The sequence below is a fragment of the Frieseomelitta varia genome, unplaced genomic scaffold, assembly GCF_011392965.1.
Source record: "Frieseomelitta varia isolate USP_RPSP 00005682 unplaced genomic scaffold, Fvar_1.2 scaffold_816, whole genome shotgun sequence".
In the NCBI taxonomy this organism is placed as follows: domain Eukaryota; kingdom Metazoa; phylum Arthropoda; class Insecta; order Hymenoptera; family Apidae; genus Frieseomelitta; species Frieseomelitta varia.
In genome coordinates, this window is record NW_025110608.1 from 14,177 (window position 1) to 41,704 (window position 27,528).

The 27,528-nt window shown below is 34.8% G+C and overlaps 1 protein-coding gene across 1 annotated transcript; it reads left to right on the forward strand.

Moving 5' to 3' along the window:
* Nucleotides 1-4,817: 4,817 nt before the first annotated feature.
* LOC122536233 lies at nt 4,818-13,273 on the forward strand. Its single transcript, XM_043668426.1, has 3 exons — nt 4,818-5,009; nt 6,419-6,563; nt 11,534-13,273. The coding sequence occupies exons 1-3, from the start codon at nt 4,818-4,820 to the stop codon at nt 11,809-11,811; spliced, it is 615 nt and encodes a 204-aa protein (XP_043524361.1). The 3' UTR covers nt 11,812-13,273.
* The last annotated feature ends 14,255 nt before the right edge of the window (nt 13,274-27,528 follow it).

Sequence of the window (27,528 nt, forward strand, 5' to 3'; positions counted from 1 at the left end):
TTTTTTCTGTTCTTATTTATGCCAATTAACTCTGGACACAAACATGAAAAGGAAATGGAAGTGTCTGATGAAAAGCTGCGTTACGTGACGACGATCTTTGCTTTTAAAGCGGGGCTGAAACAGCGATTTGATTAGGAAATCCTGTTCAACTACAAAGTTAAACTTCAAGCAGGAATGAATTCGCTTGTTTATTAGATAGGTTTCTTTTATCTTTGGCTACACGCTTGTTATTATTCGCTTTACTTCAGAACAGAGAATATCGAATTGTATCTCGAAAGGTCAGTGCTTTGCCTCGCTCGACAGCGAATAATTATTTCTTTTAAATATCTATTGATGAACACACGTGTTATTCCATCGAGGTAATAAAATAAATTTGTTCGGCGGCTGTTATAAATTGTTCGAGGGAGTAATACTTTTTTAATTTAATTGCTCTGTTCATTAGTAATTTAATGTGTTACCTTCGCGAAAGAAGCGATCAGTCTAAAAAATTTCATGTAAATTTCTTTTGCTGACAATCGTGTGCAGCTCTCTTTCGAAAAAGGCATAATAAATCGGAATAAATTAGGGCAAAATGAAATCTTCACTTCGATTTCCTCCGTTGCGATAGAAGTGTCTTCCATTTTGCGATAGAAGCATTTAAAAAAGATAGTGAATATCGTAATTCACCAAATTTAAAACCGCAAGTGGAAAAGGAAAGAGGAGAGCAGCCTGTTGGTTATAAACATAAAATATAACTCGATTAATGCTGAAATTATCTAAAATGATCCAAAGCAATTTTTCATAAAAACCTTACAGACTTTGGGAAATTCTTCGAAATTTGAATGAAATTTTCACAAAATATACCTTTTGACCTTGAATAAATATACAATGCTTCTGTTCTTTATTTCATTATACATTCCCTCCTACTCTCTACACTTGAATTTAGTGTGACACAACTAGTCTTACACTTTAATTGTCGATAGTTCTACTGTTAATAGTTCTAACCTTCAAAACAAAGTGTATCCTTGTACCGTTGTTTTTTACAAATGATCGAAATTTTTATGTAATCGTAGTAATTAAAGACGTAATTGTACATTACAATCGACACAACTTAACCTTTCTTCCTTTTTACGAATGATCGACATTTTTAAACAACCACCGACACCACCAGATCGGTGTAGGCGCCATTGCTAAGCGTACAAGAACAAAGCGTATCGATAACTTTACGCCCAGATAATACCGCGTAATGCTGCCTCGACGATCCACTCTGACCCTCGATTCTTCTCTATTTAACAACACTCTCGAATCACTTTGTGCAAATTGTCTTCGACCTCTCCTTTTCCTTCTTCATCATCGTCTGTGCCACACTTTCTTTGCCAATCGATTGCCGCAACGAACAGTCGTAATATCCGCGAAAGTGGCTGGACGAAAAGCAGCCCGAATAACGCTTGAGACGCTTTAATAACAAGACGTGGCGACGCGAGTTCGTCTCGTTCCTTCCTTTATTTGTCGTTCCCGGTAACATTTTACTTGGGATTTGAACTCTGGAACTCTGTATACGCGATTAAAAGCGTCTCGTGGCAACCTCGTTTTTAACCGAGGATCCGAGCAACCCCATGGAATCGAGCTACGTTCGAGCTAGCTGGTGAGCCAGCAGGGCGAAAGGGGTGGTTGTAGTGACGTATCGACCGACGGGGTCACCTGGGGTCACCAAAGTTCATAGCGTCTCCTGGTTCACGAACTCGCCGAAACTACGGCCGCCATCCTGTTGCCGCGTTTCGTACGCGGGCGACCATTTCGTTCGTTCATTTCAAATCGAAATCTGTCTTTTTTCTTTTTCTTTTCCCCCATTTACTTTCCTCTCTTCTCGTATTTCCGTGAAAATCAATGCGCCAGTGCCCATTGGCTGCTTCGGACCTGCTCGTGGCACTCGAATTTTTGGGTCAGCTTCTCGAAGGCGAGATCGATCAGCTTCTTAGCCGCAGCTGCCAGCCCCCTTGGGCTCTTCTCTTCGGTTTCATTTCTAATTTCCTCTAATTAATACGCTAGTTCGGGTAACTCGAGCTCGTCGGGCCCGTGTCTCTCGAATTTTTGCCAATTTGAGAAGCCAAATTCATCAGCCCTTTAACTTCAAAGCACGAGCTTTCTCGCTTGGCTTTAAATTAGGTTTCAAGTCTTGAAGTTTAATCTGAGATTTCCTGTCGAAATCGATGCACCAAAACGGATGACACTCGAGGCTTATTGTAATTCTCGTATTTTTCTATTTAGTTCTTAAGCGCAGTGCTTTTCGGTAATTTAGTAATAGTAACTTTAAATAGCAGTTTTTAGGTAATTTAGTAATAGCAATTTTAAATTTTCTGTTAAAATCAGTGCACCAATAGATAACGCTCGAGGCTTATTGTTAGTTTTCTATTCTTCTGTTATTCTTTTACAATATTATTCTATTTTTTATTCACATTATTATTCTATTCTCTTAAATTAATAAAGCTTTTACTTTAAATATATTATACTTTTTAAATACAATATTTTTCGGTTAATTTTAAATTTTCTGTTAAAATCAGTGCACCAATAGATAACACTCGAGGTTTATTATAATTTTCCTATTTTTCTATTATTCTTTTACAGTACTATTCTGTTTTTTTATTAAATCAATCAGGCCTTTGCTTGAAGCACAATATTTTTCAATTAACTTTAAATTTTCTGTTAAAATCAATGCACCAATAGATAAGACTCGAGGTTTATTATAATTTTTCTATTTTTCTATTATTCTTTTACAATACTTTTACTATTATTCTTTACTATTCTGTTTTTTACATTATTATTCTATTCTTTTATAATATTATTCAAATTACTCTGTTCTCTTGAATTAATCAGACCTTCACTTTATGCACAGTATTTTTCGGTTAATTTTAAAATCAATGCCCGAAATAGATACTTGAAGCTTGTAATACTCGAATTTTCGTACCTGCTCTTTATTTATTTCAACAACTGTGTTAAACTTAAGTTAAAAGCAATTAATTTACCAATTGTAACGTCTCAACTAACGATTAAACTTTACCAAGATATGTACACTATAATATAATGTAATTCATGAATTGGACCGTGATATTTCTTGTCGTACATGACGGAAGCGTTTAATTACATTTGGAAGACATTTAATTAACGGGACAGGACATTAGCAGGCAATCCTTGGTGTCTTGTTGTTGGTGTCAGTATGTTTGATCAGTTATCTGTTATTCCACTGGAAGTCGTATTCGACGTAGAATAGAACCGTGCACTATTGTTGGAATTTGGAAGTTGCAATACACGATGTAACTGAACGTTCAGATTATTTATTTAAACGTTCCGCCAATTGCGGCGAGCATTAATAAATCGTGCAAAATTATTAACATGGAACATAATATGTAATATTTAAGGGAAAATATAATATACACGAGCATCACCTGTCACGCATGATTCGACGATCTACTAAAACATTTTTCCACATTTTTCGTCCACCCGAATTGATCAAATTTATCAGTATACAATTTCCAATACATTAGAAATCATAAATATCATATAGAATATCGAATATCTGAAACTACATATTACGCAATAGATTAATCGCGTTTAATCCTCGCTTGGTGTAACGTTTCACTGCGTTCAGCATAAACGTGAATTAATACGAACCTCGTGGATGAATACACGTATAATGGAACGTGGAAAAAGAGAAAGTGATTTGTCAGTGATATCGTATAGATAGTGGAGGATAAAGCTATCAGATTATCAAGCTCGCCTAGAGTGGATGTAAGCTAATCCCTCCTGTTATCGTCGCTTATTCCCTTGAAATACGATATGTCATTTTTTTTTTCTGCGTCGTGCAGACGTAGTTGATAAACGGTGAAATCTTGTGCAAACTTCGGGAAATTGGGGTAAACAGTTTCATCGACACGCATCAGATCCTCTCGCACTTGACAAACAGGGTGTAACATCGAGCCTACTTTCTAGCAAGCCGTCGTCCGACTTGTACGCAACAAACTGTCTATACTTATTTCTGAATTTATACTCGTTTCGATTCACTGAATGATACTGTTTCGACTCGAGTACTCGTGATCAATCAAACGACGATTTAAGTTTTAATTTGCGATCAACCTTTCAAAGAATTACGGTTGTGTGATTCAAGACGAAGAAATGCTTTCGTGCGTTTCAACGCGTTTCTATAAATATGCTTGTTTAACTGTACGATCGGGTACCGTGCATTTTGTCGAAGACTGGAATTTCAGAACAGACCGGTTTGGAATTAAAATAAAGCCACGTTGAGTTAAATAAAGACTATGTCTCACGTAGTTGCTCGACCGAGGTCAAATTAACTTCCAAATTAGTCTTACTCGCTGCGCATTAATTTATCCATCAGTTGAAGCAAATAAGACGTACAGAGGCAATTGAAGTTAAAAAAAAAGAAACAAGAATGTAAGTAAAACTGTACACGTAATATACAAACGAGAAGAAATGATTTCCAATTCTTTGAACTGTTCGTTATTCTCTTCCGATTGTTTTCAAATTCTACTTCACTCATTTGTGAAAAAACAGTGACGAGCATTCTTCGAAACAACAAAGTGTAAACTGTTTTTTAAAAAAATCTATAATCTGCAAGTATTTATAAACATCTATAAATGCTTTTTAATAATGATAAGTAATTATTTGAAGAATTTTAAAGTCTCATTCTAAAGTATTCATCCCTCGGCAGAGACAGTTTACAAAGCGAAAATTGAAGATACTGAAGCTGTAAGGGAAATATTCACGAGCGTAAAGTGCCGTTTTTAATTGCCCGCTAACTGTTGGCCGACTGTTTTTGCAGGATGATCGGTGCAATGCCAGCGGTGGCAGTTCGCCACGAACGTAAACGACAAGAGAAAAGACTAAAACGTCCTAGTCAACTTTACCTAGGGGGCCAATGGATGCCACCGCCTCAAGGCTCGCCGCCAACCCCCAGCCCTCATGGCCACAACAGCCACCTGGAGCCTTTACCCGAATTGTATCTTTGTGGCAAGGTAATTTCTCGCTTATACACACACACACACACACACACACATATACACGTACGCGATGACACCGCAGAGATATCGTCGCGTCGCGTTAACGTGACTGTGTATTTATTGATCTCGGGGAACTTGACGCGCTACGCATCGTGTTTTTTCTTATTATTATTTCACACACTATGTGTGTGTCATTTAAATACCATGAAAATATCGTGCGTTTTTTTTCTCCTCCCTATCAAAAGTTCAAAAGCATTAACGTGACGTGAAACGTGGCATCGAAAACACACGCAGAGCGAAAATGTGACGTCGGCTCTGTTTCCTGAAAGTTTATTGATTAAAACGCGGGTAACACAGAAACGTTAAACACAGACGTTATTTAATGGTTGGATTTCATTTCAACACATGTTGTATTTAATTGCAACGCGTTCGATTAATTAAAGGCAATTTGAATAATTTAACTTTCTGCAGTTTAAAAGTTACGTCTACACGTATGAAAACGTTTTGATAACGTTCGTCAAAGTTGTTGCATTTGTTACGTTGTAAAAATACCGAACGAACTGCCATTATCAACAATGCAAAGGGCAATTGCGTAACAATTATTCATCCATGGATCTTTAACCCCTTGCGCTGGCAACTGGTTCGCGCGGACCGTAACGAGTGACCGAACCGTGTACAATAAACCGTCGCCTTTCTTTTTCTTTTGAACTCGTCGGTACGATATCATTGCATAGAAATTATTAAGAAATAATAAATTTATTAATTGCTTTGCCTGGGTTACGTTTAAATATACTTAAAATACTGAGAAAATGTTGCAATTTCGGGCAAAAAATTCTCGACGTGCGTGGAACGTCATCCCAGCGCAAGAGGTTAACCCCTGTCGCGCGGACCGTAACGAGTGACCGAACCGTGTACAATAATTTGTCGCTTTCTTTTTCTTTTGAACTCGTCGGTACGATATCATTGCATAGAAATTATTAAGAAGTAATAAATTTATTAATTGCTTTGCCCGGCTTACATTTAAATATACTTAAAACTGAGAAAATGTTGCAATTTGGGACAAAAAATTTGACACGCCACTCCAGCGCAAGTGGTCAATTGGAATTAACCGACAGTTTTTTCCTCTCGCAAGTGATCGAAATTCTGGTTACGAAGGGTTAACATAACACACCATCTTTCTAAACTTTCTAAAATTTCTACCTCAAACATAATTTCCAATATTCACGAGCTTCTCAACAAAAAAAAAAAAAGGCTAAGAAAACACGGATCATCGAATGATTCCCTTTCGCAGAGAATCGTTCGATAGTAAGCGACTTCAGTCGCCTCACTCAGGAACGGTGAATAATTTACCAGCCCACGGACGTGGAATGACCGCAAGATGATTCGCACGGGAAATGATTTAACAGGGACGTTGTCGTTCACAGATATCGGGGCTGCACGCGGTGGTGGTGTGCCTATTGTTAGGCGCAGTGGTGCTGGTGGTTGGTCTAGTCCAACTTGCCCCGGGTGCGACGACCACCGACCATCGACTCGCTCTACTCGTAGCGGGAACTATTCTGCTTCTCCTAGGTGAGCCACTTTTTTCTCCCTCCTCTCTCTTTCAAGTCCGAGCGAAACTCTGTACCAAGGAAATCCTGAACTTCGTCGGAGAATAATTGGCCAAGGAAATAGGTTTCCGCCGTTCCGCGCTTGATTTCTAAGTTAAAACGCATGAGGGCAATGAAGTGAATTCATCAGGGACCAATTGCAACTTCAATTCCCGAATTCGCTCGCTGTGTCTCTCTCTAGATTTAGAATTGGCGACTTTCGGCATGCTTTCGTGAAGTTTAATCATATTTGTTATTTGTTCAATCGTGTTTGTGGTTTGTTATTTTTTTTTTTTTTTCTTTTTGAACCGTGGAGAAGATTTTGTTCCATTATTTTTGATACTAGAGACACGTGTTTTCTGATGTCAAAGTAAATTTTAACAATATTAAATATTATACATTGACCAGCAAAAGTGTTTAAATGTTATAAAGCAGAGAAAATTTGATATAAATATAAATTCTATCACTTTGATAAAAGGATTCTAAAATTCAAAATATATATTATATATAGTATTAATATTAATTAATAATATTATATGTAATATTAATATTAATTAATAATATTATATATAATATTAATATATTATATATTATACGTTTGATATGCTTGTACATTGATAGAAAGCACATAATGTATCAATCATTGGTTACACATTTAATATATCAATTAGATATTATTTGTTGCATCGTCATACGTATACTTTATAGCGATTTAATTTTATTGTCTAATTGATCTATATTTCTGGCAGAAGTGAAGTATTTCCGAAAGAAAAGAAAAAATGTAACATAATTCCATTGAATAATTAGGTCACATTTTTCGCAGTGATCTGATACTCCCAATATCTATCATGAGATCTAGTTTCAGTAATTAAATTTCATATTGATCGGAATTTTCAACGCGTGATACTTCAATTCGATATTCATGCATAACTGCCATTTTCATTTATAACGTGTAATATTTTCGACAGGACGTGTGATTTACCTATATATTTAATTACGTGTCTTCAGCAAGACATGTAATTTAATTTTATTGATTAATTGGGTTACAATTGTGACCAAAATGTGATATCCTCAAACGAGACGCACCGTTTAATATAATTTCGCTGAACAATTAAAATACGTACGCGTATTTTTTTTTTCTTTTTTTTTTTACAGAAATGTGATATCAGTAGAAAAGGTCACATTCGTTTATTAACACAATTTATAAGACGAACATTCGCGCGATAATAAATTGAAGAATTATTGTTTTTAATTATTCTTTCGTTTGAATCTCCTTCAGAGTGGATATTCATGAATAATACGAAGGAACATGAAAAAAAACTGCGAGGAAATCATTTAATTTCTTTTATTTTACTTATCTCGTAGTTTTCGGAGTAAACGTGTAGTAAAATAAATATGCGAAGGAATCTCGATACAAAGGAAAAGAATTTTTCCTTTTCCTCTTGAATCCTGCAAACTTGCGTCCTATGTCTCGTTGTGCAGCTGGTTCCATCACTGTTCACTGATTTCTATAACTTTTGAACTTTAGAGCCGCGAGGTTCATGCTTTGGCAAGTTGCGAAATGGAATAGACTCGATCGTACTGACATTTGCAAAATTCCCAGACCAGCTGGTATTGTTAACCAGCATTTATGTTCGTTGTAAATGCTTAAACAATAACTAGAGCTTAACGACACAAATACTGTTCTCGAAGCTCACGTGGAAAGGTGGGCAACGAACGAAATAAATTAATCACGTCGCGGTAATTTCCACTGTTATTCGATTTATCTCCTCTCCGTTTTCATCGGTTTCAATTTCGACAGAAATTCCCCGCGAAAACCTCGGCTTTTCTGTTCCAATGGCCGCTCTCTGACAAACTTCAACTTTCCAACATTTCGGAAACTCCCGCTATTAAAATACTTTGTTTGCAGAAAAAAAGTTTGTCCCAACGACATCGAGCGATTCTGCGCGATTGAATCACGGATAATATTTTATATGAAAACGAGAGGAGAGACGAAACGCTGTTCGCGTTTTATTTTAAAGTTGTCTGTTGTTAAAAATCTTTAATGTGCCGATTTTCATACGCTGAAGTAATGAAACAAACTCGTTTTATTTTATACCGTAGTCGGATGTATTGTATAAGACGATGCCGAGGCAATAAGAAACAGTTTGAAAAGAACTCGCCTCGTCTTCAGAGCTTTTATGACCTAATCGTATTGCTGTGAGCTATCCATTCCGGACACTAATCAAGTTACTGCCAGTTAACATCGTGATCGTAATAAAAGTGATATTCCATTCTTTGACTTGCTTCAAGGAAAAACCTTCGACGATGCGAATTTTCTCCGAAAAAGATGTTGAATATATTTACTATTACGAATTTGTGTAATTTTCATAATGGAGACGTTTAACGAGGAAACGTTGTTTTTGAGCAAATTATAATGTGGATGTTTACACGTTTAAAGAAATAGAATTTTAACTAACGCGTACTGAATATAATAATTTAACACTTAAACTTAATTTCGTGCAAATTATTGTAGCCGGTATTTCGCATATTTTCTTAAATATGTTCTTCCATGCATTTTTGCATCTTTCAATTTTGTCATAAATATCAATTTTATTGAATTATATGTATTTTATCTATTATAAATATATTAATTTATATGTATCTTATCTATTGCAAAATTATATTTAAGAAAGAGACACAGTTATAAAAACGATCATATGTAGCACTCGAGTTTTACAAATAAAAAGGGGATAATACCATTCCAAAAGCAGGAGAGATTGAAATTAATTGAACTTTCTCTGCTGAAATAAAATTCCAAATGCTCGGGCACTCATTTTTATTCGCCCCAAAAATTCCATTAAAATTAATTCGCCAACAGTTTTCGACAGTTGAACAACATTTTTATATTGAAACGAAGTTGATGTAAATTTTTATAACTGAACTTCTCTGTTCTTCCTGGTTTTTTTTCCATGCACGTCGTAAAATTGAATTCTGTAATCTAATTTCAAATTGAAAACAAAATGTCACGTCACAGAAGATCGAGGAGAAAACTTAAAACCTGTTTCGTATACTATTATGAAAAAAAAGAAAAAAAGTATGCCGTTACATAGTTTGATAATGGGACATTATCGTGTTGCTGTTTTTTAGCGAGATCGTTTGAATGCAGACTCGACTCGAACACAGTGGCAAGAAGCTCTGTAATGCATTTGCATGTTCATTAAAGTTGTTCCACGAAATTCATGCGCGTCGATATTATTATCAACGCGCGGTCATACACGTAAACTTACGGATAAAGCAGCCGGTTTGGAATTAAATTCGCCAAGTGGATTGCAAAGGATATTAATTAACGCGAAACATATCGATGAACCGCTCGAAATTTATCACACAAATTTTAATCGAATTTTCGTTACACGCCTGTGTACGGAAATTATCGCTGTACCAAACCAAAGGCAAAACTCGTTTCCATCGCTAAGTTTGTTTTAAACTAATAGTAACCTGGATTCTGCGTTGTATTTCGAATGTAATGTACGACTAACATGCTTGATCGAAATCAGCTTTTTACAACATCACCAATGGTTTGCTTTAAACTAATAAACCTAGATTTTGTGTTGTACCTTGAATGTGAATTCGTTGTAACAGAGATCGAATATTTCAAAAGTAGAATGAATTGCTATTGCAAGTTTCAATGGGAATGTTTATAGATTGTTGTAATTTATAGATATCTGAGCCAAGCGTTGAATATGAAACATATAAATATGTAAAAATAGTATAGCTTAATTTATAATTTAAATCATTTTAACATTCGTTGTTAACATGTGTGATTTAACTTTAAATTGCACGATTTTCACTTAAGCATTAGTTATAAATACTAGGAGAGTTTCTATTTGTATCACGTTTCACAGTAGATAGTCCTGGCATTAGTCAGACGCTCTGTCACTACATACCGTAACTTATTTCTACTCTTTTATATCTAACGAAATGAATATAACTAACAAATATGATTACATCTCTATGAAATTAGCGAGTATAATTCGAGAAATTCAATGTTTAATTAAATATTTCATGAGACCTGCTTGTAGAATTATGCAAATATCATAACACACAATCAGATTGATTTTTTTACCGCCATTATTCAAATGACAAGCGTGTCATATTCTAATTTTCCAATCTCCAGGTGAACCAAATCTTACCTCCAACTATAATCAATCTTTTGTCATTATGTTACGAATTCATTGCATAACATGAAATCAATTTAATACTATTTATTCTTAAAAAGTTACTTACTATTTATTTAGTTTCAACCAACAGCACAAAATATGAAATAAATAAAAAAGTGATATTTAATTATCCAGTATTATTCTTGCATCGTTCGATTTATTTAATCATTGACAATTCTAACTGGTTAAATAGTTCAACTGTACATCAAAAATTACAACTTTGTAAAATATCATTCTAACGGAAGCTCAGTATCAATTAACAGCACAAAATATGAAATAAGTAAAAAAATAATAATCCACTCTGTAAAATGATTCTTGATTTATTTAATCATTGGTAATTCTAACTGAGTAAAATGATTCTTGATTTATTTAATCATTGGTAATTCCAACTGAGTAAATAGTTCAACAATACATAGACATTACAAAATATCATTCTAACGGAAGCTCAGTATCAAGTAACAGCACAAAATATGAAATAAGTAAAATATCATTCTAATGGAAGCTCAGTATCAGCTAACAGCACAAAATATAAAATAAGTAAAATATCATTCCAATGGAAGCTCAGTATGAGCGAACAAGCACAAAATATGAAATAAGTAAAAAAATAATAGTCCACTCTGTGAAATGATTCTCCGGCGTCATTCTTGATTTATTTAATCATTGGTAATTCTAACTGGTTAAATAGTTCAATGGTACATCGACGTTACAACTTTTGTAAAATTTTTTCATTCTAACGGAAGCATAATAATTTTAGGCATCATCCTAGCCGGTGTCAGATGCTACGTGTTACACTGCGTGCCATTACCAAGCGAGTCGCCCGTGGCAACCCCGCTTCCGCCGCCGGCTAACGACCAGGCCGGACTTCCGCGAGGCACGCTCGACCTTCTGGTGGGCCATCAGAATCAACCGGAGACCGACGCGCTGATGCACACCGAGCACCACCATCAACACCATCATCATCACCATCACCATCATCACGGCAATCATAAGAAGAAGCGTAGCTCTCAAGGCTCCCACTCCGACGAAGCCTAATGATCGACGTCAGAGAAACCGGCTAATTATAATGGATCCTGTTAAGTCGGTGATGAAAGTACATCCGCTGACAGTGAGAAACTCCAGGGAGAGACGTTCCAGACCAAATTAGGAAGTGGAGGAAGGAGAAGAGGAGGGAAGAAAAGGAAAGAAAGAAAGGGAAAATAGAGAGGAGGGAAACAGAGAGAAACGAAGAAAAGAAACAGATGAAGAAAAGCGTAGATTGAAGATTTTGAGAGGAAAGTAAAACGGGGGGAACAATCCTCCCTTCCCCCCCTCGTTGGAGACAGTCTGTACGTGTACATTATACTCGATTCTTTTATATATATATATATATATATATAAAAGTATATATACATATACAATACATGCTATATGTATGTACATATATGTTCACATACATTTGTATGTAAATGTATATGCACGTAGATATATACATATATTATCGGCATGTATAATGCGTAACGTGTACTCAGCTTCGAGAATCGCCGCTGAGGAAAGTGCACTTTTCTATCTTGTATATGCTGGATGTTCGAGCTTCATCTGACACGCGATATCACTTTATTGATCTTTCTTGCCCTTACGTGAACGAAATACGAGCTGTTTGGAGTATTACCGCGATCGCGGTGTCTCCGTGGCAAACGATTCTTTCGGTCACTTGCCGATGCAAATTGCGAAAGCTTGAAGACTGCCAGCGCAAAGCGAGAGGAGCATGGCGAGGGTAATCTTGTTATCGCCCTGGGGACAAAGTCGATCAACGTGGGTCCTCGAGATACTGCAAACAGTATCTTCTTTTTTTTTTTTCCTTCTTTTTGTGTGTATTCATGATTCGAAAACTACAGTTTTACTTTCTTATCTAGTTTTGCCACGAAATTTAAAGAAAGAGAGAATACCGAATTGTAAGATATTTTGAGACGAGAATGTTTCATAGCTTGTGTTGTTATATTTTTTACTTAATTGTTATTGTTTTTCAGAATTATATTTTAATTTATTTATGTTTAAATCTCTTTGCAAAAGAAATTGAAAGAATCATTGCTTCTTGTCTCAATTTCGTCTCGAAACGTCAAATGTTATTTTTGTTATCGTATTGAAACAAAGTTGAGATATATAAATCACAGTGGAATCTTGAACCTTTGCCGAGATGTTTCTCTGAAACGCTGGCAAGTTTTTTAGCATCGGCTCTCGCGAAACGTAAGTGGATTTGAAACACTCCTCCAGGCTTTCTGAGAGATAATTGCAAAATAATTGCGACGAAAAAGTGAAAGTGATACATACAAAGTGAACAAAGAAAAAAAACTCGCAAAGCCGAACACCCTGCATTCGATCAAAAAAAACAAAAAAAACAAAAAAAAAAAACAAAAAAAAACAGTTCGTTATCACTATTGAAAGACTAATTCCTTCTTTTCGAAAACCAATGAAAGCTCTGTACAAAAAAAAAAAAAATATTATTAACAAACATGTATACATAGAATAGATGCATTGTATGTATATTTCTCATGCGACTAAACCGGAACGTTCTACGCGCGAGCATAATGAGACAGAGGACAACAACAAACGAATTATCGAAAAAACGCGCAAAGGAAAGAGAAGAATCTATCCACAATTATTCAAATTTACCACGGAAAGAATGGGTAGAAATTGAACGAAAGGTTCATTCGATGATTTTACGCTCGAGCGATATTCTTGAATCTGATGGAGGATATTTAACGGAATCTAATTTTCACGTGCCAATTTTAAAGTGACAACTCCCACGTAGATGATTCAGTTGCATTTTTGTGGTACGCACGAAACGATACTTTCTTGAGTATCCTCTTTTCGCGACGCTATGTTCTTCGATAGCTTGACATATGTGTTGATCATTATACGTTACGCGCGCATGTGTGTATGTGTGTGTGTGTGTGTGTTGCAAATACAGATTCTAAGATAAGTGTCGATATTAAAAAGCGTCAGAAGTCGAAAAGAAATTATGGCCTAGCGTCGATAGTTTTACGGATATTTAAACGTCTCATTCGTGGACATTTTTTTCGATTTCATGAATCATGTCGCCTTGAATTTTTCAATGAATTTCAATTGTTTAAGGTGTCTGTCTTACTTGACAAAGGTATTTATCACCTTCTGATCTTTGTGTAACGTACAAAATGGTCCATTATATGTCTCGCATTGTTAAAAGCTCGAATATTTTAATAAATGATAAATCTTGATAAATTTATTATTATGCTTCAGGGAAATTTGATAATAATTCGGAAAATTATTTATTTCTACTAGATGATATTACGTCCTGTTTCGAAGCAAGAATTTTGCATGATATTTATTTTACACGGCAATGATATGTGAATCATTCTGTACGCACTAAATCTAGGGCACAAAATTTATTAGAGAATACAATCTATTTCATCGCATCGTAAATCATCTGTGACACGTTTTATAGAAGGAGAAGTTAGGCAACCGGAAGAAACGGAATCTATCGAATTCGAATTCTATTCGAATTTTATACCACGAAATCGAGAGAACTTTGGAGAAAGATTCACAAATGTGACAAATGACTAAATTGTAAATTATAAAATATAAAATTATAACAAGAAACAAGAGCAACACACTCGAGACGTGTAAAAAGAACTTCGAGTGAAAATATTTCTCTTTCTAAAAATATGAATTTCTTCACTGTTGAAAGAGTATTAAGAAAATAATTTAAATTGTTATTATTTATATCGTTAAAAATATTTTTAAAAATTATTTATCAAAAATATCAATTTAATTGCTATTTGTTACAAATATTTAAGAAATATTGCGAGAAAGCATATTCCAAGATTACATTCTTCAATGTTAATGTTGAAAGATTCTCTCTAATTCTCTCTAACGAATAAAAGATATTTATTTCTAATGAATAAAGTTCTTTCGACCGTTCATAGTGTATCGCGATTTCACAACAATGGGAATACATACAGTCTAAAGTTCACGATAAGATTCTACCTCTGTCTTGAACTTTGCCTTTTTGCGAGAAGCTTCTGTCTCGACCAATCGCGTGTGTGCTAGGCCTATTAAAACGTACTATGGTCGTTCATGGTGAACAATCCCGAGAACAACATTCGAGAATAAAGCGGTACTTAGAATGTTCGTAGCACGTTGGTATTTCGTAGAGATTGTTAGATTGATTTTTATATGTACGTCGTTATACCTTTGTCGATAAAATTTCTGTCACGACCAATTAGACGTTTAAAAAAAAAAAAAAAAAACAGAAAAAAAAGAAAAGAAAAGGAGAAAAACCATTCTATCTACAATTAAAGAAATTTCGATCGTCTGATTTCGTGCGTCCCGATACACGACTGAAGTATAATTAAGTGATACGATGACAGGTCATCGTGTATCGGTACGATCACTGAAACGATCGAACACTTGATTTCCTCGACGAACCTGATCTCAAAAAGACTTCTTTCTGGTAGAATTGTTTTTTGAAACGCCTTAGACAGGTGATCGGGTAATCGATCTCGCGAACAGACGGCGGATATTTATGAAAAAGTCGAAAGTACGCAATATTTTCAATTATCGGTACAATATTGGAATTTCTAGTATCTGAAAGTTTAATGTCTGAACGCTTTCTCAGACATTTTTCTTGTACATATGGATTTATGGAACGTTGTTTATAATTATAAAGGAAATTCGTAAAGATAGTTTTTAGATTAATATTCGTTTATGGTGAACAGTTTTGTCTCGTTTCTGGGAAAAGTTTGTAATCTTCGTAAACATCCACGGTCTAATCGCGAAACACGATGAAACAAAACTGGAAATCGCGTGCCTGTTCAGACGACGAGAAACACGTTGAGTAAAAAAAGAGAAGACGAATAGAGCTAGAAATCGCGACATTCTTAGACACGTGTGTATACTCTGACGACTCGTCCATTCGCATCTCTTTCTCGAACAGGCGTTGCGTGCCGACTCGAGGAACGAAAAGCGAGTGTAAAAAAAATGTGGAAAGGAACGACACACCTTGGGTAATGAAGAAAAATAACGAGGGAATTGCGGGAACGTCGCTATGAGTATTTACAACACCTAAGTCGATAAATGTAACTCAGCACCTGCACCCTGCATCTTCGATGTTATTTTTTTTCGAGGGAGGATTTACTGTGAAGGGATGTACGCGTAGGAGAAGTCGCCGGGAGTAACGTTTTCCCCGACGATCTTACCACGCGGAAAAGAGATGCGCGATCTAGATGTGTCTTTCGAGTAACAAATATTTAAATTATCTATTTACACTGCAATATTTATACTTAAAGTGAACATTTACAAATTCTTCTGTGCCCGTGCGTCGAGGAGACATCACCCGTGGGAATTGACTTTTTATGATAAAAAACAAAGAAAAGCAAGTTTTCAAGTTTCTAGGACTTTGTGAATTGTATTTAAAAGAAACATATATATATATATACTTAGATTTACTATCTATGAAACACAATTAAAACTGTGAACAAATACAGACAACAAGTGAAGTGTTAGAATTTTTATTCTCCACTTATAATTGCGTACGTTGATTTCAAGTACAATATACTATGAATAATTTGACAAGTATACTATACTTGTTGTCGATATAATCTCTTGCACGTACACTTGGAATTTTGATCTTGTTATATATTTATTATCCACCATCTTGAAAATTTTTATCAAATTTTAATTAACTATGCAAGACGTAAAAATCGAAGAAAAAAAGCGTTGAAAGGTTGTTCTCTTAAGTACGTATCACTGTAATTTTCCTCGGACGATAGACTTTCGTAGATAGCTGTTTCACTCGTTGATCGAAGCTACTGTTTTCAAATAATAATAAAGAAAGACTCTCCTCGAGGCACGGGCGTGCACGTTCGACTACCGTTGGGGTCCACTTAAAGTTATTACAAAAAAAAAAAAGTTACACATATATGTATATGAGAACAGTTACGTAAGTTATTTTACAAAGCGTTGGGCACTAGGTGAACGAGGAAGGAATTCCACGAATACAAGTCTCCAAGTTTCAGTTCTCACTCACCTAGTGCTAGTGATATATGATAATATAGTATAACATAACATTAACATAATATAACATAATATAACATAATATAATATAATATATTACGATATAATGCATATATATATATATATATAAAGGGGAAAAAAGTATATATATATATACATACATATACTCCTAACATAAATAATACACGCACGAGTTATCTCTGAAACTAAAAACTTAACTAAGGGTATCTGTATTGTAATTGTAAGCTAAGCTTAAGTAACAAGCGACAGACACGAGCACGTGTAACAAAAAGCTCGGCAACCTTCCATTTCCAAACGCGATCTGTGTAAATAGTTTTCGTATAACTAATTTAAATAAGCTCGCTGATAGACACACCGTTCAACGGCGATTTTTCTACGCGCGCGCGCTATCTGTCAAACTTTTTTACTGTGTTCTGCGAGTCTCATTTTCGAGTAAGAACGCTCCGATGCTCTCCCGACAGAATCGTCGTTCACGAATCGAGACACGAACGATGCCGTTCAAATGCGTTTTTTCTAACATTGCTTGTCAACGATTCTTCCGCTGAATCACATCGTGTACAGGGTATCTCAATTTATCTGATCGTTTCGTGGTGAAAGTATTCGTATGCACGATGAATTGAACTTGCTCTGTGACTGTAGAAAAGATATTTCCTCGTCGTCGTGTGATTTTATTAAAATCATCAGTTTGATTGAATAAGATATAAGGTATATATCTCGAATTGTGGATTAATTTTAATTTAAATGAAAAAAAGTTTGAAATTTGATAGTTTAATTTTATGACACTTCAGGAAGATCTGTTTTCTGAGGAAATTATACCCGAATAATAACGAAACGAAGAAATTCAATTGTTTCGTTTATTTCAGACACTTTGTTCATTCTCTGTCATCGTCAAATAGCAACGAATTGAAGGGAATACCCTGTAGACGACTTCCATTGCATTTGAATCGTTCCTCGAATCTATGATCGATACTGTACGAATTACGCTTAATTGCAGTACGTTGTTTTTCTATGCGCTGATTCTTGAATTATTCGCCGAATATCAGTTACGCGAGAACAGAGGGCAAATTTTGATAATTTTCCGCGGGCAATTGCTATTGTCGCTAAGAAGCCGGACTCTGTTTTATAATCGCGAAGCAGTGAAGACTTTTTTAAGGTTTCTAAACGATATTACGCTTACGATTGTTGATTGATTGATTGATTGCTTTGCCGTGATCGCTTTGTGAACGCTTGCTTATACCTCGTTAATGATTGTTTCGCCGTTAGAAGGCTTCTGCCTTCTGCCAACCGTTTCTACTTTCTATTTCGTGTGAAAGTAATATCCAGAATCGATTAATCGTTCGGGACCTTATTCGAATACAAATTTAGAGCGCAGACGGTATTCAGCACCTCTTTACGAAAAAAGGAAAACCAAAGTATTTATTAAATCTTATTAAATTGGGTGATTAATTGATTTTGGACAAAGAGTCCATTGATTTTTAATCCTTAACTACAGATCCTATAACTACTTCACCTCGTTATCATCAGAAACACGAACAATCTTTCCTCGGAATGAAGTAATTTCATTTTGAACGACGTTGTGTTGATTCGTAAAAAAAAAAAAAAAAAAAAAAAATTGTGATTAACGACACGTATTTATTTATAGAAAAAAAAGTCTTTCACTCGAATTTATTAAATCCTCCGCTCCACAAATGAAAAGTCTCGAAAGAGATAAATTTGTAGTTAAGGGTTGGTGATCTTCTGTTAATCTCATAAAAAAAAGATTAGCTGCGAGATTAATAAGAAAAACTTTCTATTGATTTCATAAAGTTAATCTTTATTCTCTGCGAGTTCATTTACTCTCTGCTGTATTATCGAGCGACATCTAATAACGCGACGATACCTGCACAAAAAGCTATTATTTCGTTGCTGTTGCGTAACGTTTCAACCACCATTTCCTAAGTATATTAATAGCGCCCGTTCGTCCGAAGCTAAAAGCTGAAAAGCTACCGTTTAATTCGCGGGTTCGTAATCTCTAGGAATAACTGCGTTTTCTCATATATATATAGTAAGAATGAAAAATGAAGAAAAGAAAGAAAAAAAAACGTAAAAAAAAAAAAATAGAAAAAAAAGGAATTTAGCGTAACATATTGCGACAAATATAACGGAGCCTATGTACGGAATATCTTGGACACTGGTCGAACAATCTCTGAAACGGGCTATAGTTAAGCAAAAAAACGTGAAAGCAATAAGAATTACAATGTCTCAATAGCTCTTTCTGAATATTAAACGCGGTAAAATCCTCGAATTCAGAATTAAAGTCGCGGATAACAATGAATATTACATCATCACGATTAAATTGGATTTATATACATCTGTTGTATGTATAATATGTATTGTAACATATTATTGAATTCATTAATTACGTGTAATTACGTATTACATTCACGTAACAGCTGTGCTGCAGATTTCCTTGCAGAAGAAGCTGCGCGCAGAGAAATGTGCAAAGTGTGATATTTTTTAAATATAATTTTAATAGGTTCAAATTGATCTTTTATCTGAATTTCATTTTTTTAATTGCATAAACCTTCGCAGTCCGGCAATAACAGTTCTGCGATAATTGGATCGATTAGCGGATAGACGATTTATTGCAAGTTTAGAAAGGTACGCGCAGAGTGCGTAGAATATACGATAATACGAAAAAAATATACCAATTACACTTGCACGTATCATCGTCCAGCAACGCTGAGAGTTAAAAAAAAATCCTTCAATTTAATTTTCCATCGAGCTTCTGAAAGCCTGCGACAAAAAACACTTGCGTAGGAGGATTTTACTGTATTCGCCGAAGCGAGAAACAAACTGAAAGAAAGAAGAAAAGAAAGAGAAAAGAAAAAAAGAAAAACATCGTCCAAGATAATCCAAATTCCTCAGTGTACTCTAGAGTTGCCCTAAACAGTCGTTCGGCGGTAGGAAAGTGGGCAGTAAAAAAAAAAAAAAGAAAAAGAAAGCGTTCGCCGTGCACAAACATTCAGAAATTTCTCCATTTCTCGCGAGATTATGTGATCTTCTCTAGCTTCTAAAAAAAGGTATGTTATATTTTATGTATATAGACACGCGCTCGCCTCGAGTCTCTGTTCGTACACGATCGTCTCTCCGATCCGGGAAAAACGTGACGCATTCAGCGGACACTCGTACGCGAACTTTCTTGTTTGACTTTTTTGCTCGTCAGAACGGGGATTTCAAGAGGGAAGAGGAGGAATGAGAAATCAGTCCCACGGGAAGATGGATGATCGAAACGGATCACGACCAATCGCGAGTGGAAATCCTTCGGAGAGAGAGAGAGAGAGAGAGAGAGAGAGAGAGAGATGGATAACCGAAGAGATGTGAACTTTTCAAATTTACCTGCGAGATATACACACATATATGTATACGTGCATGTACGTATTTATCATCGCTGGGAAGTATCTAGACACTTTAATTTAGAATAGTAATATTGATAAATTTTATGAAATTTGCCAATTACACATATTCATATTTATAATTATTCATATTTACAAGACATTAAACTGTCAGTTTAGAAAAAACCTTTTTTCGCGAGTAGGTCGGAATTTTTCAAACAATTCGTTGAAAACTTAATTTTACAACATACGTATAATTCTAATATATTGATAGATATTAGCAAAAATATTATTCTTTTATTTAAAATTTTGTAATTAAACTCTATCAAGAGAAAATTTAATTAATATATAATCAATATATATAATTAATTTAATTAATATGTATAATTTAATTAAACTCTATCAAGAGAAAATTTAATTAATATATAATTAATATATATAATTAATTTAATTAATATATATAATTTAATTAAACTCTATCAAAAGAAAAAACGAAAGAATATTTTCCTAGCGACGTTAAGTGCAAACATATAAAAATATGCATATATATGTGTATGTGTATATATACATATATACAAGAATAATATATATATATATATACGATATACGCTACACTTTCGGTATAATGTTTATTGTACGTTTACACACAAAGCCATACGCGCACGTATCTCATGAAAGTTTAGGTTCGTGCAGGTTACACGATTATCGCGGAACCTTCTTATCGCACACTCGGCTCGATAATTACCTGGTAACGTAACGGGACATCGCATGCACGAACGACATAATCATTTTTCTTGTCGCATCCGAGCTCGTCGTAACTTCGTGCGTGAAGTTTCGTGACAGAGTGGTACAGCAGCCTTTGATTCCTTTCTGATTGCACGATCATGCAACGAAATAACGTGAACGCAAGAGTATTACGATTGGAACGACACTGCAATATCGATGGGACACGTCGGTCCTCAAAATTTCGAGATGAGATTATTTTACGAAACTTCTTCAACCTGTGTCGTCGACTGTGAATTTTTTTTTTCGAACAATTCTCTGCACTTTTCCTAGAATATTTTTTCCACGTTTGTCAAAATGAATTGAATAGTATAAAATTACATAGTAAAATATTCGAAAGAGAATCGTGATTTTTGATACTTTATTGGCACAGTGAAGACGATTGAAATGTTTTATTTGGTAACACAGTAAGACGACTAGAAGACTCTTTACGAGCGTCATTTACTTTTGCTAGACTTTCTGTAAGAGAAGTAAGAAAGAAAGAAACAAGGAACCAGGAGAATTTCTCAGACTGATTTTTAAACAAAGCTAAAAAAATATCTTTCTCCAAAATCATGTAGAACTCTAAGGATTTTAAATTTGAAGAAACCTCAGCGTCGCGTTTACGTTATTTCGCGCGATCCTTAGTTCGAAAGCAATTGCTGCGAGGAATTTATGTAGTTTTATTTCTGAGGATACATACGCGATGTTGATAAATCAGAAAACTTATACGGTTCTTTACGGCTCATTACAGATCGTCATTCATTCGATAGTTTCGTTTCGAAGTCTCAAGCTCGTGGGGCGGGGACGAAACGCCTCTCCCCTAAGACACGTAACACAATGATTTCCGGAAAGACTGAATTATTTCTTAACTTAACGTGAGAGAACATGAACACGGAATTACGACGAAAGTTGAGGTTTGCACGGAAATGTGTCGCAATTATTACGCATGGAGGGCCTCAAGTACTGTAACCTTGTGTATGTGATTCTACAGTGAAGAACAAAAAGAAAAAAAAAAGAAAAAAATCGTAAATAACAGAAAAAAAAAAAGAAAGAACAGAACTCTACTGCTATTGTAACTTTCAGAGTTTAATAAAACGTTTTCACTAACAGAGGGGGGAGTTTCCAATTACGACCAGCCCTTTCTCTGAAATAAAAATAATTCTTCTTCCCGTTGCCACGCTCGCAGTCGACAGTGACGAATCATAAATTTCAATCGTTACGTTTGATTTTCACTCCCTTGCGTAAATATTTTCCAACTTTCAATTTATTACAACGTGAGGTGAAACTTCATTGAAGGACATTTGGAAACAGGCGAAACAGTTCGACATTTAACGTTTAATAATAATTTAATAATTCAAATTTATTACTGTGCTAATAATTATTAATGACGCAACGAAATATCATCGCGTACCTTTCAGCTAAAATAAATAAATACTACTATCTTTGATAAACGCGAAAATTTCACGAATTCAGACCCACACCGTATTTCGAGCGAAACGTTTTTGCTTTTTGTTCAACTGAAATTTTGAAATAATTGTTGCTTCTAGGAAGAAGAGATGAAACGAAAATACACGATCCGATCGGGACTGTGCGTCGTTCCTCCAGAGCGAATAACAAGGAACACTCAAGGGTTACTCGATTTATAATGGCAAACGTACAAGAGAACTCTGACTCACGGATTCTCTGGTTCGTCGTCAGTCGGTTGGTGCACGACTCCTCCAGTCCTGTCCGCCAACGCAACGGCGAACAAAACGGAAAATTTATAGACGCGCGACGCAAATTACTGTAATAAAATCTTCCTCCAACGAGATGCAAGATGCGCCCAATACGAAACGCGTTCGAATTGTAATTACGCGAGATGCTAATGACAGAGAAAGACAGAGAGAAGTGACGACGTAGAAACGATCGATGGTGCTTTAAAAGCAATGAAGAGAAAAACTTTCATTTATTTTCTTTTTATGGCGAAGAATCATTGGAAGGAAGAAGTTGCTATTGACATCTGCAGCGTTAACTAAGAAATATTTTAGAAAGTTGATTAGATAAAGATAAATCGCAAAATTAATTATAAAAATTATCATCGGAACATACATTTATTTATGAAAATAAATTATAAAAATTATCATCAATCTGAATTATCTTCTTACGTTTTTAACCACTTGCGCTGGCAACTGATTGCGGACCATAACGAGTGACCGAACCGTACACAATAATTCGTCGCTTTCTCTTTTGAACTCGTCAGTTAGATATCATTGGATAGAATTTATTGAGAAGTAATAAATTTCTTTTGTTTTCGTTTTGCTTAGGTTATACTTGAATATAATTAAAACTGAGAAAATATTGCAACTTTGGGTCAAATATTCTCGTAATATAAATATTCCAGCGCAAGAGGTTAAATTAAGAATAGTATCATTGCCTCGGCATTGTTCTTTCATTTTATAGTAAAAGATCGTTTAAAATCTCTCTTCGATATTTACAGTGTTAATTTTTATTAGGAGAAATATTTTCGTAAAGTTAACGTTAAATTATCAACAACTCGAATCTCTTTGTTTAACTTTCGTAATATGAACAAATGCAATTTCTTTCTCGTCTCATTTTTTTTAATTCATAAGCGAATGACATCATTGATCGAAACAATGATTCTGTTTTCGTTCGTCCAATTTTCTCCATAAGACCAGCCTCTTATTCTGACAACATTAGCCTACTTCAAAGTGACACTATTATAAAAAAAGGTGATATTTGACTTGTTTCTTTCTGGAAAAAAAACTAATCGGTCCTGAAAAAACAATCCTCGTCACAAGATCTACAATTTAATTAAGGACATAAGAATTGTATAACATAATGAATGTGGGGATTCGAGAATGTGGGGATACTCTGGTATTTTTTTTAATTCCGGGAAAGATAAACGTGAACGAGGGTCGTTTCTTCTAATGAATCTTTTTGTCCAATGTTTTCACACATAGCACTAAGAATGACATTGATGAGATAGTGATGATTGGACTGCTTCCTGTATTTATAAGAAATTTGAAAGCACGAAATTGGACAGAATGTGCAAAGTTTATAAAATATGGAAAAACGCGTGTACAAAGTATCCATACAGTGGTTTTCTTTATAAAAATATTTGGTCAGTGAAACAATTTTTTATCAAGGTTCTACTTTTGGAATTATATTTTCAAGAATACGAATTTGCTGAAAAATCGGCAGCTTTTAATTGACTAACGTACGAAAATTATGCGAGTTACAACACTGGAGGAACACACTGAGGAACAAATTCAAATCGCGTGACCTACACCTACGTAGTTTGCAATATATCCCAGTACTATATGAATGTCGACATTATATCTGAGATGTTGTGAGACTAAACAGAGCAAGCATAACATCCGAATTATGCGAGTTTGATATCGACAATTTTGATCGGGAATAGATGGTGCGAGTTAATATTAATTTCACGACCTCCACGTTGTCAGATATTTAGAGTCGACTGAGTCATCGAACAGCATGATCTCCAAAGTCCTGAGAACGTAGAAACGAAGCAGATCTTAATTAACTCGTGTCCTCAAATTAACACACTACATTTCATTGCACAAAAAATAATTAATTAATTAATTTGAATCGAAATCCAGCTCTGCAAAAATGGAAACAAGTTCACGTGATTTCGCACATTTTCGCAAAAATTCCCAGTGAGCTCTCAATGAAAAAAAAATGAAAACATTTTCTACTCGCGAGAGAAATCTATAACCGTATTGAAAATGTTTGGCTAATAAAAATTCATAAAAATTCGCGATTTTTTGCGCAATTCGTTTAACCTTTAAGTAACTTTTTAGTTAGATTTCACTTCGTTTCAACGAGCATTGCGTTATACATTGAATTGTTTAAATTCACTTTTCTGCAAAGTATAAAAAATATAATTCTTTCCTTTTTCCCACGATGACAATTTTCTCGCTGGAACGCGCGAATATCTCGAAAACCTGTTCCGAGGAAGAATGACATCACTGCATTGCCAAATCATCCGTTTCTAAGAAACAGCCGTACGAGAATTCACTTCTGACGGGAGGGAACAATCAATTCCTTGAATGGAGGGTATTCAAGCTAATCCCGTATGCGTATCGATCCGGTCCTAATTAGTCTGAACTCGGCAATTTTTTCGCGCGAGCGTTCCACAGTTCCCTGTGGACGTTGTGAATGTAAATTTAAACGTTCTCTACTTTCTAAACATCTTGGGCAAATAAACAGAGGAGTTGATTTCGTTTTGGACGAAACATCAAACTGTCGGACAAACGTGTTCTGCCAAACGTCGTAATAGATCGTCATTGGAAAACTCAACAATGAAATCGAAGACGCATTTTACCGGTTTTCTTTCGAGCCACGTACGTTATTACACGTATTTATAGTTTGGTTATTGTACTTTTTAAAAATAGGTATCGCAAATTGGAATGAATTGGTTTCACGAAGGTTCTCTGTTATATGATCCCAAGGCGTAGATAGGCAAAAGGTTATGGCAATTATCGAAAAACATAGCTTACTGTGAAGAGCCGAGCTGTATCATTAGCAATGAAAAATCGTCGGCATCTTAAACTGTTGCAAAGACTTTTTAAAAGGACAATCATGTAACAATTCACTTGGGATTGTTATCTAGATTTTAAAACATAGAGTCTCTGTTTCGAACGATCCCGAGTTCGTCATTTTGAAACATATATTTTTACATCACGCAGCAGAAGAGCAAGATACCTTCATTCTAGAAATAAGGCAAGCCAAATTGTCAAAATTCAATTGTCCCTAGAAACATTGAAAAATTTTTTTTCATGACTAAATCCGTCTACCGGTTTTGAAGACCAAAGTTTCCCCTTTGCAACGAACCTTTAAAATTTGCTGTACGATTTTTTTCTCACCAGTTTATTGAATATCAAATGTTAAATGAAAACGAATACAACGACGACATTGAGGATTGCTTGAATTTTGGTCCTTTTTGTAATGCTTCTCAAAATTATTGAATTTTAAAATACGTATTTGTGAAATTTTTTTATGTTGTTGCTGCTACCTTATTGTATCTCTACAATACATTACATGTTTACGTATTAAATTTAGATTTATCTTATTACGTTATCGGTTAAAAGTGAAAGTGTCTGACTTATCATACGCTTCATCACTGTGTGTCTAACGTTAGAACGTGCAGTAACCGAATCTCTGTTCAATCTGACCTAATCATTTAATTGTTATTTCATTTCATTACAAATTTTAACAATATATATCATCATTCGACAGAAACAAACTGAAAATTGTAAATGATAATTAAACAAAAACATGTTCTTCAACGCAAACTTTTCTACTCGACGAGTCACAATCTTATCCGTCATTATTATTACAATTGGCAAATCAAAGATCGATATTTGGCTTGGAGGATTCGTGTTGTCCCTTAGATGAAACATTATTATTGGTTTATCTTACAAGGTTAATTACGAAATTAATCATTGCCGTTTAGCGCATCGCGTTAAGCTCCAATGAAGAGACTGCCAACCTTGCACAGAAGGTCTCATCGATATTTTATCGATAGCGTAACACCTATACTCCGAACGCTCTAAAAATAATCACCCTGAACGCTACGGACAATGTGAAAATCTGCGTCTTACGTTAGACCTGCATGGAAACTATTTACTCAGTTTCCATTTATAATTTTTGAGTAAAATTACGTGCCTCGATCGGATCAGAAACAAAGATTTCTTGAGATAACTATCTCAAATATTGTATTGTAAATTAAATGTAAGATCACGTACGATTTATTATGTATGCGACATAAGGTTGATCATAGTGAACTGTCGAAGAAATGTCGAGTTTTTTTAGAACAAATTTCGACACTGATCAGTTTTGTTACACGGATCGTTAATCGAAGCATTTTCAAGTAGCACGAAACATAAATGAACGATGAGAGGAGCGTCTAAAAGAATATTATATTAATTATTTGACGAGAAAGATTAATTATTTAACATTTGATCAAATTAAAATAATAACAATCTTGTAATTTTATGTGAATATAGATGTCGTTGCAGTATCGATATTTTAGACTGCAGAGTACACAGTTACATTCTAAACATAATATTTGCGATGCTGCAATTTGTTATTCCGTCAACGTCAATCTCTAGTCAATTTCGATATAATTGAATTTGAAATATATGGACATGCTGTCCATTTGTAATCTTACAGACGCAATGGATAAAATATGTCAGTATCATATCACGTTTTCCATTATTTCGCGCTATCTTATTCATTTTTCTTTATCCATCACTATTTTATTTCTCTCATTTAAGCTTCAATATAATTTTCAATCTATATAAGCAATTAGTTATTGTTTTATCATTCAGCGAAATTTATTTTGTTACTGTCATGATGATCGATCGTGATTGATTTTTATTTCTGTCATCCCATTTTTTTGCACTTTTATACGAAAAATAAGAGAATATTAAAACTGTATTTTTTAAAATACAAATAAACTGTATTTTGTATTTTTTAAAATACAAGTAAACTGTATTTTGTATTTTTTAAAATACAAGTAAAATTGTTCGTAATC

Coding starts and splice junctions, on each gene's coding strand:
- LOC122536233 (XM_043668426.1), top strand. CDS start 4,818: ATGATCGGTGCAATGCCAGCGGTGGCAGTTCGCCACGAACGTAAACGA. Junction 5,010..6,418: donor AATTGTATCTTTGTGGCAAG/GTAATTTCTCGC, acceptor TGTCGTTCACAG/ATATCGGGGCTGCACGCGGT. Junction 6,564..11,533: donor AACTATTCTGCTTCTCCTAG/GTGAGCCACTTT, acceptor TAATAATTTTAG/GCATCATCCTAGCCGGTGTC.